A 14,928-nucleotide genomic window follows, 5' to 3' on the forward strand; every position below is an offset into this window, starting at 1 on the left:
ACTCTATATTTAGCCTATTGCTTACAAAGGGTTAAATATATTGAATGCACATAAGCAATGACTTTTCAAATTCCAAAGGCTATAAACTTATTTAGACAGTTTACAATGCAGGATACCAAAAATGAATTAAAACTAAATTGACTTGTAAAGTTCACATCTTCTAAAACAGGAAAAAAAGACTTAAGGTCTGCTAGTTTATTATAGATAACTTATTTCAGATACGAGTTTGAATTTATAGTATTTACTTTGAGATGGAATAAGAAATCATACAAGAATAATTTTGATGAAGGCATATGCAGATTATTTTCCTTATTTTACCAATACATAATTTTAACTCTATAGGATATTGTGGGCGTAAAGTCTCCCAAATTCACCAGCACCTGTCACAGCCTTTAAAATTGCCCCAAGAAACCTTCCAGAGAGAAACCGAACAGCTCTTAAACTATAAAGGCATGTCTTTAATGTGGCTTTCCAGGAGGGTTTAGCAGCCAGTGGATTCAGGATTTGAGTCCATGGCTACTGTTAATTAGACATTATTTTGTGACATTTTTATAGATAAATTAATCTTTTCTTCTTCTTTCCCCTTTACCATGAAGCTGCTATCGCTTTGCATCAGCGGCGCAGTTTAGAGGGGAGGAATTCTTTTCCCTACCTTCTCCGACAGCTTTTTCTGGCTTCCTGACTGCATGATCCCCTTCATCAGCTGTGAAACACGCTCCACCTTTTTTCATCCTAAAAGGCCTTCTGATACTTTTTTTTTTAAAACTCTGCTCACCTTCATAGCAAACCTTCTTAAAAGCATTAAATAAACATAGAGTCTAAACCTCCTCACCTCACATAAATTCCTCAGCCCACTCCTACCTAATTTCTCTCTCAGCCACTTCAGCAAAATTGTATGTATGAAGGACACTTCACATCTCTTTCGATTGAGTTCCGTTGACCTCTCAGCAGCATCTAAAGTGGCCAAATGCGATTTATAGCTTTTCTTCTTGAAAGATGCCTCTCTCTTAACTTCCAAGATATGAGAGTCTTCGGTTGTTCCAGGAACTCTACAACACCTTCGTCTCATGGGGTGGGGAGTGCTGCTGTGGTTTCCTCTTTCTGTATAATATCTTAGTTCCTTGGGACTCAGTTCTTCCTCCCCTACTCAGTTACCCAAGAAGTACTCCTTGAACATCTATGCTGTGCCAATCACCCTTCTAAGTACCAGGGAGACATCCATGAGTATTTCAGACGTTGACTCCTTTTCACAGAACATAGGCATTACTCATTGTGTAATTTTATCCTCACCCAGGCTTCTGATACCATTCACCTGTTAATGTTAACATCATAGTGTATGTTTCCAATCTATGACTGTCTTCTCATCTTAACACGCACACATATAACCACTACTTGATATTTCAAACTTAAGAATCACCAAGCCAATCTTATGTTTGATCCTATTCTCCAAAACGGGCTCCTCAAATTCTTCATCCTGAGAGACGATGCCAACAGTGTTCCAACTATCCAAGCAAGAAACTCAAAAGTCATCAGTAGCAACTGAATTCAATCTGTGACACATGTAAGGTTAACCTACATCTACACTGTGTCCAGAATTTATTCATGGTTTTCTTTTTTCTACTGCTATCACTTTTTTTCATGTGTTCCTATTCATCCATCTCTTCCTTTTACCCGTATGAGCAAGATTAATCCATCTGTAATGCCTATCTATTCATATAATGTCCCTGCTTCAAATGATTTCTTATTGCCTCTAGGACCTCTTTTAAGAGTGTTTATGTAATTTTCAGAAGACCCTGGATTATCTGGGTCGCAGATCCCTCTTTATCCTTGTTTTTGATCACATATCTCCAGGTTCTCTGCAGCCATGTTTCATTTAGTTCTTAAGAAGATCAATTCTTTTTTTTTCTCTCTCTCTCTCAGAGGCATCTTCTATATATGCCACTTTCCCTGGAAGGCTCATTTCCTGTAAGTTTCTTTCGGAAAGGCACTTTCTAAGGGAACCCTTCCCTAACCCCCACTCTCTCACAGATTACATACAACTGCCAAACCCCTTCAGCATACAGCACCAGCATATCTCTTAGTTGTAATTATTTGATGGTTATTCTAAGCTAGGTTTTATGTCTACTTTCCCTGCTAGATTGTAAAGTCTCTGATGGCAACGGCCAGTTCTGTACTTTTCACAGGTCATTCCTCTGTACTCATCACTGTCCTTCTCACAAAGCAAGACCCCAATAAATATCTGGAACAAATGAATGAATCTTAATACAACAGAACCAGAAGAAACTAGCTTAGAGATAAGGAAATGCATAGCCAGAGAAATTAAGTAAGAAGAGCAAAGCTGAAACTATAAACCATAATACTTTCTACTTGTCTTCTAGGTACTGCCCACAATCTGATTGTGTAATTCAAACAAAATATGTTTTTAGAGTAAATGTATCACAATATATCTTAGGTGTTTCTGTGCCTGTATTGTATGTGTGTGTGTATATATGTATGTATGTACATGTATGTATATATGTATATACATATATTCTTATTTACTTATTTAAGATTTTATTTATTTATTAGAGAGAGAAAGCGAGCACAAGCAGGAGGAACAGCAGAGGGAGAAGCAGGCTCCCCAGTGAGCGGAGGCCCGATGGGGGGCTCGATCCCAGGAGGCTGGGATCATGACCTGAGCCGAAGGCAGCCGCTCAAACAACTGAGCCACCCAGGCACCCCTTAACAATGATTTTTTTAATAAAAATAGCAGGGACTCTGGAAGTATAACATAAAGGAACATGCCTAAAGTCTATTTTTTTCAAAATTTGTTTGTTACCTATAAAATGTTATTAAAATGCTGTCTTCCAACTTCATACGATATTAGTTTTTATCTTGATAAAACTAATTATTTCCTCCAAACACATGAGCTAAATTTAGGAAAATGGAGTACACTGTTGCAAAATTCCTTTGAAGATTCTGACTCAGATTTAAATCATATTTATACCATGTTGCTGGTATCTGCATAGAGGATAATTACTACAAACATAAAACGTTATAATTGTAGAGATAGTTACTGATGTTTCAAACTCACAGAGGCAATGAACTTGATAGTATATTCAACCACTATTCTTAGGTGTATCACCTTATAAGGGTATTGGATTTGTCGTATGACTAAAGTAGCTCTGACCTTGAACAGATCCCTTAACCTTCCAAATTTATATCTGAAAATGAGTATAACTCTTCCTTCTTCAAGGCAGATTCAGAGATATATAAATGAGATAATGAGACAATAAATGCAAAAGTACTTCGTAAATTTTTAAAAATTCCATTACAACATATCCATTTTAGTTCTAGATGCTCCCAACTTCCTAATTTCACATTATAATCGGAAGCACTTATTAATATTAGCAATACAAAGCCAAACATCAATTCCTTTTAAACCACAGAACCAATAGTAATTATTTTTTAATAGATTAACTGTATAAAGATGATTTCAACTTGGAAAAAAAGATGTACGATATCACAAACTCATAATAATGAGATTAGTATCAATTTGAAGTTACAAGAGGGTTAAACAGCATGACTGAACTAACAACTTTATTTTTTCCCAGTCTCAACAATGTTCTGTAACAACACCGACACTCTACTATGACTTCAATAAGCCATGCTTATGAATACGCTGCTCTCATCTCTACATATATACATATGAGGAATATATGTAGATTACATATATCCATACATGTATGTATAAAATTTACCAGTAAATGTTACGTGTTATATTTAAAGGAATGAGAGATGTTAAAATATGACCCATGTGACAGCTCACAGAGGTAAATATGACTATGAATCAGGACAAATTCTTGCATCTCTACCTCTACAGCATGTATCTGAAAAAAATTTTAATATCCCTCCTGTGGACTTTGATAGTATCACTAGCATATAATGATGCAAGCAGTGTTACTTAATAAAGGTAGAATTCACCAGTGTGCTATGAATACCGACGTTGAGTATCCTGCTACATTGCGAGCCTCCTTGAAACCCTAGTTATAATTTCTTCTGGTCTACATCTGTGGTTGTTTCTGCCTCACCAAATGATTGATTCTATCTTTCCAAAATCAACTGGCTTGATCAGTCATGGATGGCCTCATCATTATTTTTTAATGCATTTTTCCAAAAGTGAAGGACCAGCCTCCCCGTGTTTGGTAGAGAGGTCTTCTTTGCGAAAGATTTTCTGGTCTCGACAGAAATTTTTCATGTTGATTTTTGACACTTCACTCTTACCTTCTATCCCCACCCTCTGTTCATTCTCTCTGAATCACTTCAACCACCAAAGTTGCCAGAGTGTGTTTACAAGTTAACTGATACCCCATGGCAAGAACAATTTGAGAAATCTTGAGTAAAACATGTCACAGTAATCATGATAAACCCAGAATTTACACTTCCTTCTACAAAATTATGTTTTCAATATTAAGAAAAAATCCAGAGCACTTATAAAAAGATGATATCACATTTATCTCCAGCCTAAGAAAGTATATAGTTTTGCTTACCTTTAATAATGTTCGGCTTTGGTGGCATGCTGAACTCATAGACTGTCGGTTCTGAATATCCCAATCTATTGGCAGCTGTAATTTGAACTTCATACCCCATCGTCCACTGTAGATGCTCCAAAATAATGTGGTCTTTATTTCCCTGCACTTTTTTCTCTAGCCACTGATCTTCTTTATCTTTCTGTAGAGGCAATAAACAAATATATTTTGTAAATGCACTGAAGTTGTGATTTTTAAAAAATGTAATTTATCTTCAGGTAGAAAAGGTGGTTTTATTAATTTCAAAAAAGGATATTTTATCATCTACAGGGATAAAGAAAGTTGCTTTATCAATGAAGTCATTTCTAAGAATTTTCTATAAAAAATGCAATGTTTTTTTAATTTTAGCCAAAGAATGATTTCATAATTTTTGATAATTCAGTGGCTGATAATTCACCTTCATTAAGATTTTATTTTTATTTCACAGATATCATTTTGCTGTTTGGCCATTTTTTGATTATTAATAGTCATGCGGACAGAAAAAAGGAAACATAATTTACGGAGAAAGCTTAGTATATCCATTAACATAATTGCCAGAGGCTATTGTTTAAGGTTTGGGAGGGGGGAAGGGGAGATAAAGTGTCTTGCAAATAGAAGCTGGATATTTCTTACAGATTTAAATTACCACTAGTATTTTATTACTCTGATGTTTTAGACTCATAATAAAACAACATATAAGAAAAAATATTACCTGTTAAAAATCTTATTAGCATCAGAAAATAAAATGTTACGCTATCCTTGAACATCTACACTTAAATCCTGATTCTCTTTCTAAAATAAATGCTTTAGATCGCATATTTGAATTACCCTTTATTTGAAAAATACACTACGATTACAATTAACACAGAAAAAAATAAATTTGTACAATTTAATGACTTAAACTATCCTAAACAATGTGAACATTTGGCTGTGCCATCTTAACCATCTAAAGACTGGTAAGTTCCTTAACCTCTTCGCCTCATTTCTCTCATCTCTATTACAGAAATGATAGTAACAGCTGTATCTGTCAGCTTTCATGAGAGAGCAATGAGGAAAACCAAGTACTTTGGGTAGTCCGGGGCCTTAGGAATCATAAGCACTTAACAAATGACAGCTATTATTAAGGAGAACCTATTTCCATAATAACTATATGAAAATAAAATAACATTTTTCTGGAATGATGTATTTAATAAATTATCACGGCAATTGCAAATCTCAATTTCTCAGAGATATAATTATAAGTAAATTAGAGCCTGGCTATAGATAGATAGATAGACAGATAGACAGACAGATCAATCCTTTTTAACCTCAGAGCTCAGCCCGGGATTACTTTATGTTGAGCCAATATTTTATTATGTTTCTTTGACTATAAAGCATAACAATGTTTTCAGCATTTACGGTGAAAATTGAGGATTTATTCTCTGAAATTAAACTGTGGAAGTTAAACGCATGATTGCATTAAATTGATGGTACTACAAACATGAAGTGTCCATTAAAAGTAGACAAGAAGACATTATTATTTTGATACCATATTATTACTCTATTTCCCTACTTAATTATTTTTGGTTACATAGAACTTTTATTACGAAGGCATCGGTTAGCCTATTTTGATATTTCATCTAAAACTAAAGATATTAGCATCTTTAATGCTATGAAGCCATGGGTTTTGTAAAAGCCCTTAAAGTTATCATATAAACAGAAGACATTTCCTTTGTTTTTTGAAATTTATAAATGATTTAAGTTTATAAATTGTTGTCTAGAACTATTTAAGGTATTATGAGGTGTACTGAAGAGGCCATTGAATGCTTACAACTTGCCTACATCACTAAATGACTAGTAAGTCTAAGAACGGAAGTTAAGCGTGCTTTTGAAATGCTTGGAACAGCTGTACCAAATAGCTGTGATTTTCCCAACACTTTCCTTCTTCATCAATTCATCCATCAATTATTCATTCCACCTTTATTGTGTAGAGAGGCTGTTCTAGAACTCTGAACACAATAGTGAACAGTACATGTACGCTCATCCTGGAGTTTACACCAGCCAGGAAGAAAGACATGAGCTTTTTGAAAAACCAACAATGCTCTGGGGGCATGAAACAGGGAAACTTAATAGAGTCCAGGACCTCAGAAAGCCTCCTCTAGGGAAGTGATGTCACCCTTATTGGAAATAATAAACTCCAGTGCCATTCTTCATTTGTCCTAACTTAGTTAATGAAAAAGTGTGATTCTTTCACAAAGGTTTAGATCCAAAAGTAAGCACAATGATTGAAAACCCTCAGAAAGATGCACAAACACTGGGAGGTAGAAAGATACACACTATAGGCTTATTGTTTTCAGTAATTGTAAAAACACTAGCGGTATTAACCAAAAAATAAAACTTAAAAATATTTATTCAAAAATAATCTTAGGTGATATATTACATGTATATGTGTATATGTGTGTGTGTATGTAGATTTTATTGTGTCTACACACACATATATAGATACAATATATATACACATATATAGACACAATAAAATCTATATAACATAAATATCTGATATATATTCTATACTGCGTATACACATATGCATCTACAGGAAGGAAGGGGTGAGAAGCAGGAAAATTGAAATGTTAGGGATTAGGACAAGGGGTACACAAAGCAGTAAACAATTGCTCCTATGGCCTTCCTTTTATCCCAATAATTCCACAATTCTCAAGTAACTATGAAGTGCTTGGTGAGAATGAATATCTTGGTGAAAATCCAAAGCTGAGTTTTGCTTTGGATCTGAGTGGAGACATGGTTGAAAGAGCCAGAAAATGAGCCAACAGCTGAGATCTGGATTATCCCAGGATAAAATTTATTCTTCAGAGTGATAGAGAGACTTCTTGTCCTTCACATAATCCTCCAAAAATACTATTTCTGGGAAATGAGCATTTGAGTGAAACTTCCTGACCAGCACAAGACATGCAGATAGTCTCTTCTGAATTACCCATCATTTAACTCTTAATTGTTGAAGCTCTTAGCATGATAAATTAAAAGCCCCTCCATCATTTTAGATAGTTGGACTGATGGCATAAGAAACCAAAGGGAGTTCTAATATTTCCCCCTATTTAAGTCAATTTCATTTTCCATTCAACATTAGACAAGGAGGCTTTTTAATCCCCTAATTGCTATTCCTAGGGAATAGGAAAAAAAATTAAAGTGGGTGTTACCAAATACTCCCCTAGGTATCAAAATCTCAATTATACATCTGTAGAGTGCCTAATTTACAGAATTTAAATGCCTAGGGAACGATTTAAGATAATCTAGTTGCAAAATGTTCCCCTAGGTAACTTAATGAGATGATTTGCTGAATAGGGCTATTATTAATAAGCCAATTAAATGTTGAAGGGCAGCTACTAAAAGAAAAATGGTCATTTTGCTTTGATATAGCTTCTCTTAAGCAATCCTTTTTCTCAGAAAATAGATAGCAGGGCCAAATGACAGTTAAGAGCTCTATTTAACAGTTATTTTAAAATCATAATATCAGCATATGGGGAAATATTTGCTATCATCTGTATAGGGAGGAGAGCTGAGAAGAGATGAAGGGGTGTTGGTTTTCTTATTTGTGGATGACTCCCTGACTGCTTTTATTTATAATAAGAAGCCATTCACTAATCCTTCTGGAAGTCTCAGGGAATATGGGGGTCAACATCATCTTACATGAAAACAGAATCAACAGAGGACAATAGAGGAGGTGAGCCTGTACTAACTAGATGAATTTTAAGGTTCTTGTGATTCCCCTGTGTTATGTTTTAAGATTTTGTGTTTCCATGTAAGGTGGTTTCTGGTCCTAGATCTCCTGGTAGCATGGTTCAGCTATTCACTACTTGTATGACCTTTACAAAAGGCCCCAGAATTCTCTACAGCTCCATTTATTACTCTGATTATAAGAGAGGTGATTTAGCAATCACAGACACACACACACACACACACACACACACACACACATGCGTTCACGTGCACATGTGCACACATACACTCCATTGTGATTTCAAAAGATGTAAGATTTGGAGGATTTTAGTAAATTTTCAAATTCTAATTTATTTCTTTTTAACTGAAGTAGAGTTGACTCAAATTCTGATTTCTTTTTTTCTATTACCATAACTGATTCAGATGGCCTTTGTTCCACATCCTGAGGCTTGGTAAAATTCTGTAAACTGGACCCTACTTAATCTATCCCTGGCCTCCATCATTCACATATCTCATCAGGGAAAACTAAAATCTAATTTTTCCTTTCCATCACCTTCTGTGTTCTCACAACCCACAAAAATTCACCCAGTATAACTATTTTTTCTCTTGTGTTCATTATTTCTGAGATTTATTAATCTAATTATAGAATTACATATAATTGCTCAACACAGACCCATTTATTCATTGATTCTTTGATGTATTTATTCATTCAGACAAAAAATAGTCTTTTTGAAGATATCAATACCAGAATGAATAAAACTCATCTACTTCACTAGTGCAAAGAAAAATTATCAGAAAGCTTGGGTCTTTAATGTTCATAGTTATTATTTGAAAATGCTTCAAAGCTTCTACTGATGGCTTTAAATTAATTTCAATGTACACACCTAAATATAAGTTAGAAAATAAGTTATTATTATTAATAAGTAATTAGAAAATAAGTTAATAACAAGAACTCAGTTTTACATATGTACTATTTTAAGACCCTTTTAACATTATCTTTTCTTTTCCTTTGGCCATTGGGATACAGCCTTCCAGACTCCAAAGAGCTTAAGAAGGTCAATTAAGACTCAGAAACGTATGCTAGAACACTGTTGCTAGTCCCTAAAGTACCGTCTTCACAATTGATTTTAAGCAACTAATTTTCTTTAGTCCTTCTTAGCTCAGGAAACTTATTTAATGTGCCAACACTAAGTGATAGTTATGATCCCATAGCTATCATCAAATTAGGGAGAAAACAGTGAAAAACTCATGGAAGCATGTCAGAAGCTATTTATTAAATTATATGGAGTTACACTGACTCCACAACACAAAGTAGATGTAAAATATTCTGTACATAAAATAATTTCTTTCATTATTCCGTATACATTATGAAATTCATAAGCTTGCCTTTATTCTTCAAATACATGGTTTAATCCTACTGACTTATTGTCAGAGACATTAATTTTCACAAAGAATCCACAGAGACATCTAATTCTTTTACTACTCTAGTTCTGTTCTCATAAATTCTGTCTTCTTAATGTGTAACTGAACCAAGTCATGTGCTCTATATGTGTTTCCTGATCTACATTAAGTTACACATCTCAATATTAGGATATAATTTGTCTTTCCTCATCCTGGTGAAATGCAGGTTTAATACTTAGATTCAATATCTGCCAGCAATCAACACTCACATAGGGAAAATATTATCTCAGTTCTGTTTTTCCTAGGTTGTAAAACATATCGTCCCATGCACGTGGAGAGTTGAAAGATAGGGTCAAAGATGCATTCAAGTTTAAAATCTTTATGATGTTTCTAACTTACTGAATTCCCCTATTTCTTTTTTTCTTTTTAAAGATTTTATTCATTTATTTGACAGAGAGACAGAGACAGCCAGTGAGAGAGGGAACACAGGCATCCCCTATTTCTCTTTCATAGAGGTTATACAATTTAAAAATGCATTGCACATGGCTAAATAATTTTTCTAGTTATTCAATTGTACTTTACTCCACCGTGGAATTCATGCAGTTTGAGCAACTAATAAATGGAGTGGCTTGGAATCATACAAAAAGAACAGATGATTAAAAACCTTTTTGAAATAGTTACTATTTCAATATAAGTGCAAATATCAACGTAAAGACTACCATAAATATCTAGCCGCCAAATCTTAAAATGCAAATTTTTAAATGTGAAGAAGTAATCTGTTGAGAAAGAAAATGTGAAGAAAATTATTCCTTCCCAAGATCTGCTCTTGTTTGACCACATTAATAGAACTTACATTGAATCATAGAATTTCCTATTAGACGTGTAGAGCATGATGTTTATAGGATGAAGGGGGCAGAGAAGGAAGGGAAAGAAAAAAGAATAGAAATATGGAGATTCTTTTAATGTGCTGAAGCAGGAGGCATACCAAAATTGATATGGTCAAGATAACGTGGGTCAGAATGGCTGTACTTTGGACACGCAGAGCTAGCCAAATGAAGTGAGATGGGAGAGTTGAGGGGTCAGTATAATCTTCAGAGGCAGATTTCAATTCAACCCTTACTGCTGCAAAACTGTTTAGATTATAAAGTCTTACGTATTAGGGCACCTGGGTGGCTCAGTCTTTAACTGTCTGACTTGGGCTCATGTAACGATCCCAGGGTCCTGGGATCTAGCCCAGGATCAGGCTCCCTGAGGAGCCTGCTTCTCCCTCTCCCTCTCCCTCTGCCTGCTGCTCCCCCTACTTGTGCTCCCTCGCTCTCTGTCAAATAAATAAATTAAAAAAAAAAAAAGTCTTATGTTTTGTTATCTGTTCCCCATGCCCACAAAATCACCCACATTCTGTAAGTTTCAGTTTGCCATTAAAAAGTGTTAAAAAGTATCACTTTATTTTTTTAGTATAGTTGAGACACAATGTTACATTAGTTTCAGGTGTACAACATAGTGATTCAACAAGTGTATACATTATGCTGTGCTCACTGCAAGTGTAGCACCCTCTGTCCAGATACATCACCTCTATTACAATATTATCGACTATATTCCTTATGCTGTGTCTTTTATACCAATGACATATTCATTCCGTAACTGTGTCTGCCACTCCCCTTCACTTTATGTTTGATTAATGGTTTATATTTATATTTACAGTGTCTAAGTGTGAGAAATGCCTTCCTTGAAGTACAAAGGGTGGAGAGGTATTGCTTTTATAAATCTTGCCATAGAAGCCTAAAATTCTGCTACTAAAACTGTGTTCCATCCTAAAATGCTATTAAGTCTGAGAGCAGTAACACAGCAATTGATTATCAGTCAATTGTAGCTATGTTTTAATTATGTAACCAATTATTTTCATTATGCTATTTAAAAACAAATCCCCTACCACTTTTTCAAGTTAGAAAGGGCTGGGGATTGGAAATGAAAAGGAGGGGTATGGCAAGACAGAAATAAGATGGAATTGAGAAGGGACTAAAACTTTCTTTTAGTGGTAGGAGAAACGCAGATGTTGAGTAGGCAAAAATAGGGCTCCACTACTATTAGTTTGGTGGGGGGCGGGGGTGGGCAGAGAAAGGAAAAAATGGAAGATACAAATTACTGAAAATAAAACTTTGTTCAAATTTTAATCTAAGACTAAACCATATCAACTATATATAAAAATTAAAATATTTTCATCATCTTAATGGAAATTTGAATTACTCCAAGTTTTCTAATCTTATTATAGTTAACACTTAAACTTCTTTGTATCCATATATGTTTCACACAAAACTTCTCATAAGACATTAATTCTAATTCCTGTTAAAGAAATCAAAATAAATTTAGTCAGCATTTCAAATGATTTATATTATTAATTAAAATAATACATAATAAAAATAGATAATAATAAAATTATAAAATAAATAAATAATTATAATATATATAATTTCCCTTCAAATATCTAAAATGCCACCCCCCCCCCCCATTTTGTGAACCTAATTGGCTCTAAACAGATGCAGTGCTACTCTAGGGAATGTTTTTGGCTTCAATAATGACCAGGGAAACAACTGACTATATAGTGAGTGAGGGCAGGGATGCTAGACATCTGTAATAGGGGGCAGATTTCTGGATTGCTCACTATTATGCTACTCAAAATGCCAATAGTGGGTCCTTTCAGATACAGAGGAGTCATGTCTGATAACCATTGTTATGGACTGAATTGTGTTCCCACCCCAGATTCATATGTTAAATCCCTAAACCCCCAGGTGACTTTATTAGGAGATGTGGCTTTAAGGAGGTCATCTGGGTAGAGCTCTAATCCGATATGATTTATTTTTATAAGATGGAGAGAGATCAGTGATGTATGTGTACAGACAAAAAGTCATGACTCTTAATCATAGGAGACAAACTGAGGGCTGCTGGAGTGGAGGGGGTGGGGGAGGGGGTAACTGGGTGACAGAATTAAGGAGGGCATGTGATGTGATGAGCACTGGGCGTTATATAAGACTGAAGAGTCACTCACCTCTACCTCTGATGAATCACTGAAGCAATAATACATTATATGTTAACTGAATTAAAAAAATAAACATATTAAAAAGAAAAAAGTCATGACAGCAAGAAGGCAGTCATCTGCAAGACAAAGTGGGAGGCTTCAGAAGAAAGGAAACCCGCTGGCACCTTGATGGGAATTCCAACCTCCAGACTCCGAGACAACAAATCTGTTGTTTAAGCCATCCAACTATGGTATTTTATTATGGTAGCCCAAGAGGACTGAGACAACTGTTGTGATGATAAAGATAATTCTTTCAACAATTTGCAGCAGACCCCAGACCCTATTGTTTAGTTGACCCAACACCCAACTAACCACTTTTCATTTAGTGACAGTCTTGAGAAATATTTTTGTCTAATGGGACACAATTTTAATTATTCTTGGTAGGGTTTTTAGAAAATATGTACTGTATTGCTGGAAAAGAAAGACAAATTCAGCTTGAACAACCTATTCCCCTTTTGTTCTACTTTCTTCATATTCTGAATGTGGATGTGAATCCACCATCTTACAACACAAGATAATCTGTATGAAGTCAAAAGCCAACATGCTAAGAATGAAAGGACATAAAGAAAAATATTTTGGATGCCTGATTTTATAGCTGAAAAAGTCATACATTCTTAAAATATAATGCTATATTAATAAAAGTCGTTAGTATATGAAGAAAAGCTACAATAGGAAATAAATAGCTGCTATCATCAGTTGAAATAAATGATTCTGGTTGAACTCAACATAGCACTGGTATTATTTCCAATATACAACTCTTAAAAAAGGATAAGTCAAACATCACTTTTAGTTTTAGGTACAAATTATATTCATAGAAAACATATTAGATGTATTTTTATAACTCATCATTATATCTCAGTATTCACTATGGGATTTTACTGGGGTTGCCTACAAATTCTTATCATCCACCTGTATTTTGTGCCATAAATTCTGTCTAATTGTAGGCCAAAATCTGCATTGAAGTCTATTCTCCCAGTCCAATTCATGATTCTGTTCAGGCCTATGACCCTTAGAGGCTCTTTCCCTTCCAAAGAGTTTCCAGATGGTCAAATAAGAATGGCCATGAAACCTGGCTTGAGTAGCATGAAACCATCAAATTCACAGAAAGACCAGTGAGCCATTCAGGGCCATTTTGGGGTAGAGGCAGGAAACTTTCATAGACAATTAGCCATAAAACACCTGCAGCTGCTCATCATTCTCAGAATGAAACCTACAACAAAGAGGGGTCTTAGAAAGGGAATATTAATTTTAAATTGAAAGACTGATGTCTAAAATTAATTATTTAAGTATGCTATTCAAAAATTAAACTCCTAAAAAAAAAATTAGACTCCTTTTCTTACAAACCTTAAAACTTAGATGTTTGAATTAAAAAAATAATACTATAATTTAGAAAATTATGAATTTGTGGGAAAACAGTTGAAATTCATTTATATATTATTAAGGAGCAATTATTTAAAACATTATTTGCTAAAATATAATAAACTGGGAAAGTATTACTAAGTGTCCAGTAAACATAAACATAAAATTGACACAGTATTATAGGGATAATCATAAATGTTAATAAATAAATTTTACAAAATTTAATTTAAAATTGTGTTTCACTTTTAACATATTCCACAAGAGACACAAACACTCAATGTCACTTATGGCAATGTCAAGAGAAGCCACTTTTAGTGGCCTTGGATCTAATTTTCAGCCGAAGGCAAAGTCTGCCATGTCACTTTCTTCATCACTCTGGTCCTTCACCCCCTACACGTGTAAGTCCCAAGGCAGCTCTTAGCTGTCCCAAATCCCATATTAGCTAGTGCTAATTAAACTTGAAAAAAAAACTAATCCTTCTTCACAAGTTTAATGTGGCCATTCTTTGTTAAATGTTGATTAGAGTAATTTGTTTTTTTAATTAAATGATTAAATATCAATATCAACTCATATCAAAAGGCTTATAAATTTAAGGTATTAATAATTTAATAATTCATAAAAATAAAATATTTTTGATACAATAACAACCTACAATACAATAACTAAAATTGAGAAAAGGAGCTTAGCTTGAAATTACTAATATTAAGCAGAATGGAAGGTGAAAACATCCTGTTAAACTTGTCAGAAAAACAACGAAAATGTTATTTCATTTCTGAAATGTTAAGTTTAGAAACCACAAGATGAATCATGGCATTATTTTGATGATCAATGCTT

General features: G+C 34.3%; 1 protein-coding gene across 1 annotated transcript in view; it reads right to left on the minus strand.

Moving 5' to 3' along the window:
- The window catches only part of NCAM2 (neural cell adhesion molecule 2), a 210,242-nt gene that overhangs the window by 36,486 nt on the left and 158,828 nt on the right, over positions 1-14,928 (minus strand). Inside the window, exon 15 of the mRNA XM_040621667.1 lies at positions 4,530-4,710. Within this exon, the coding sequence (XP_040477601.1) occupies positions 4,530-4,710 (181 nt within the window). The remainder of the gene's footprint in view (positions 1-4,529; positions 4,711-14,928) is intronic.

This window comes from Ursus maritimus, unplaced genomic scaffold, assembly GCF_017311325.1.
Source record: "Ursus maritimus isolate PB19 unplaced genomic scaffold, ASM1731132v1 scaffold_4, whole genome shotgun sequence".
NCBI classification, from domain to species: domain Eukaryota; kingdom Metazoa; phylum Chordata; class Mammalia; order Carnivora; family Ursidae; genus Ursus; species Ursus maritimus.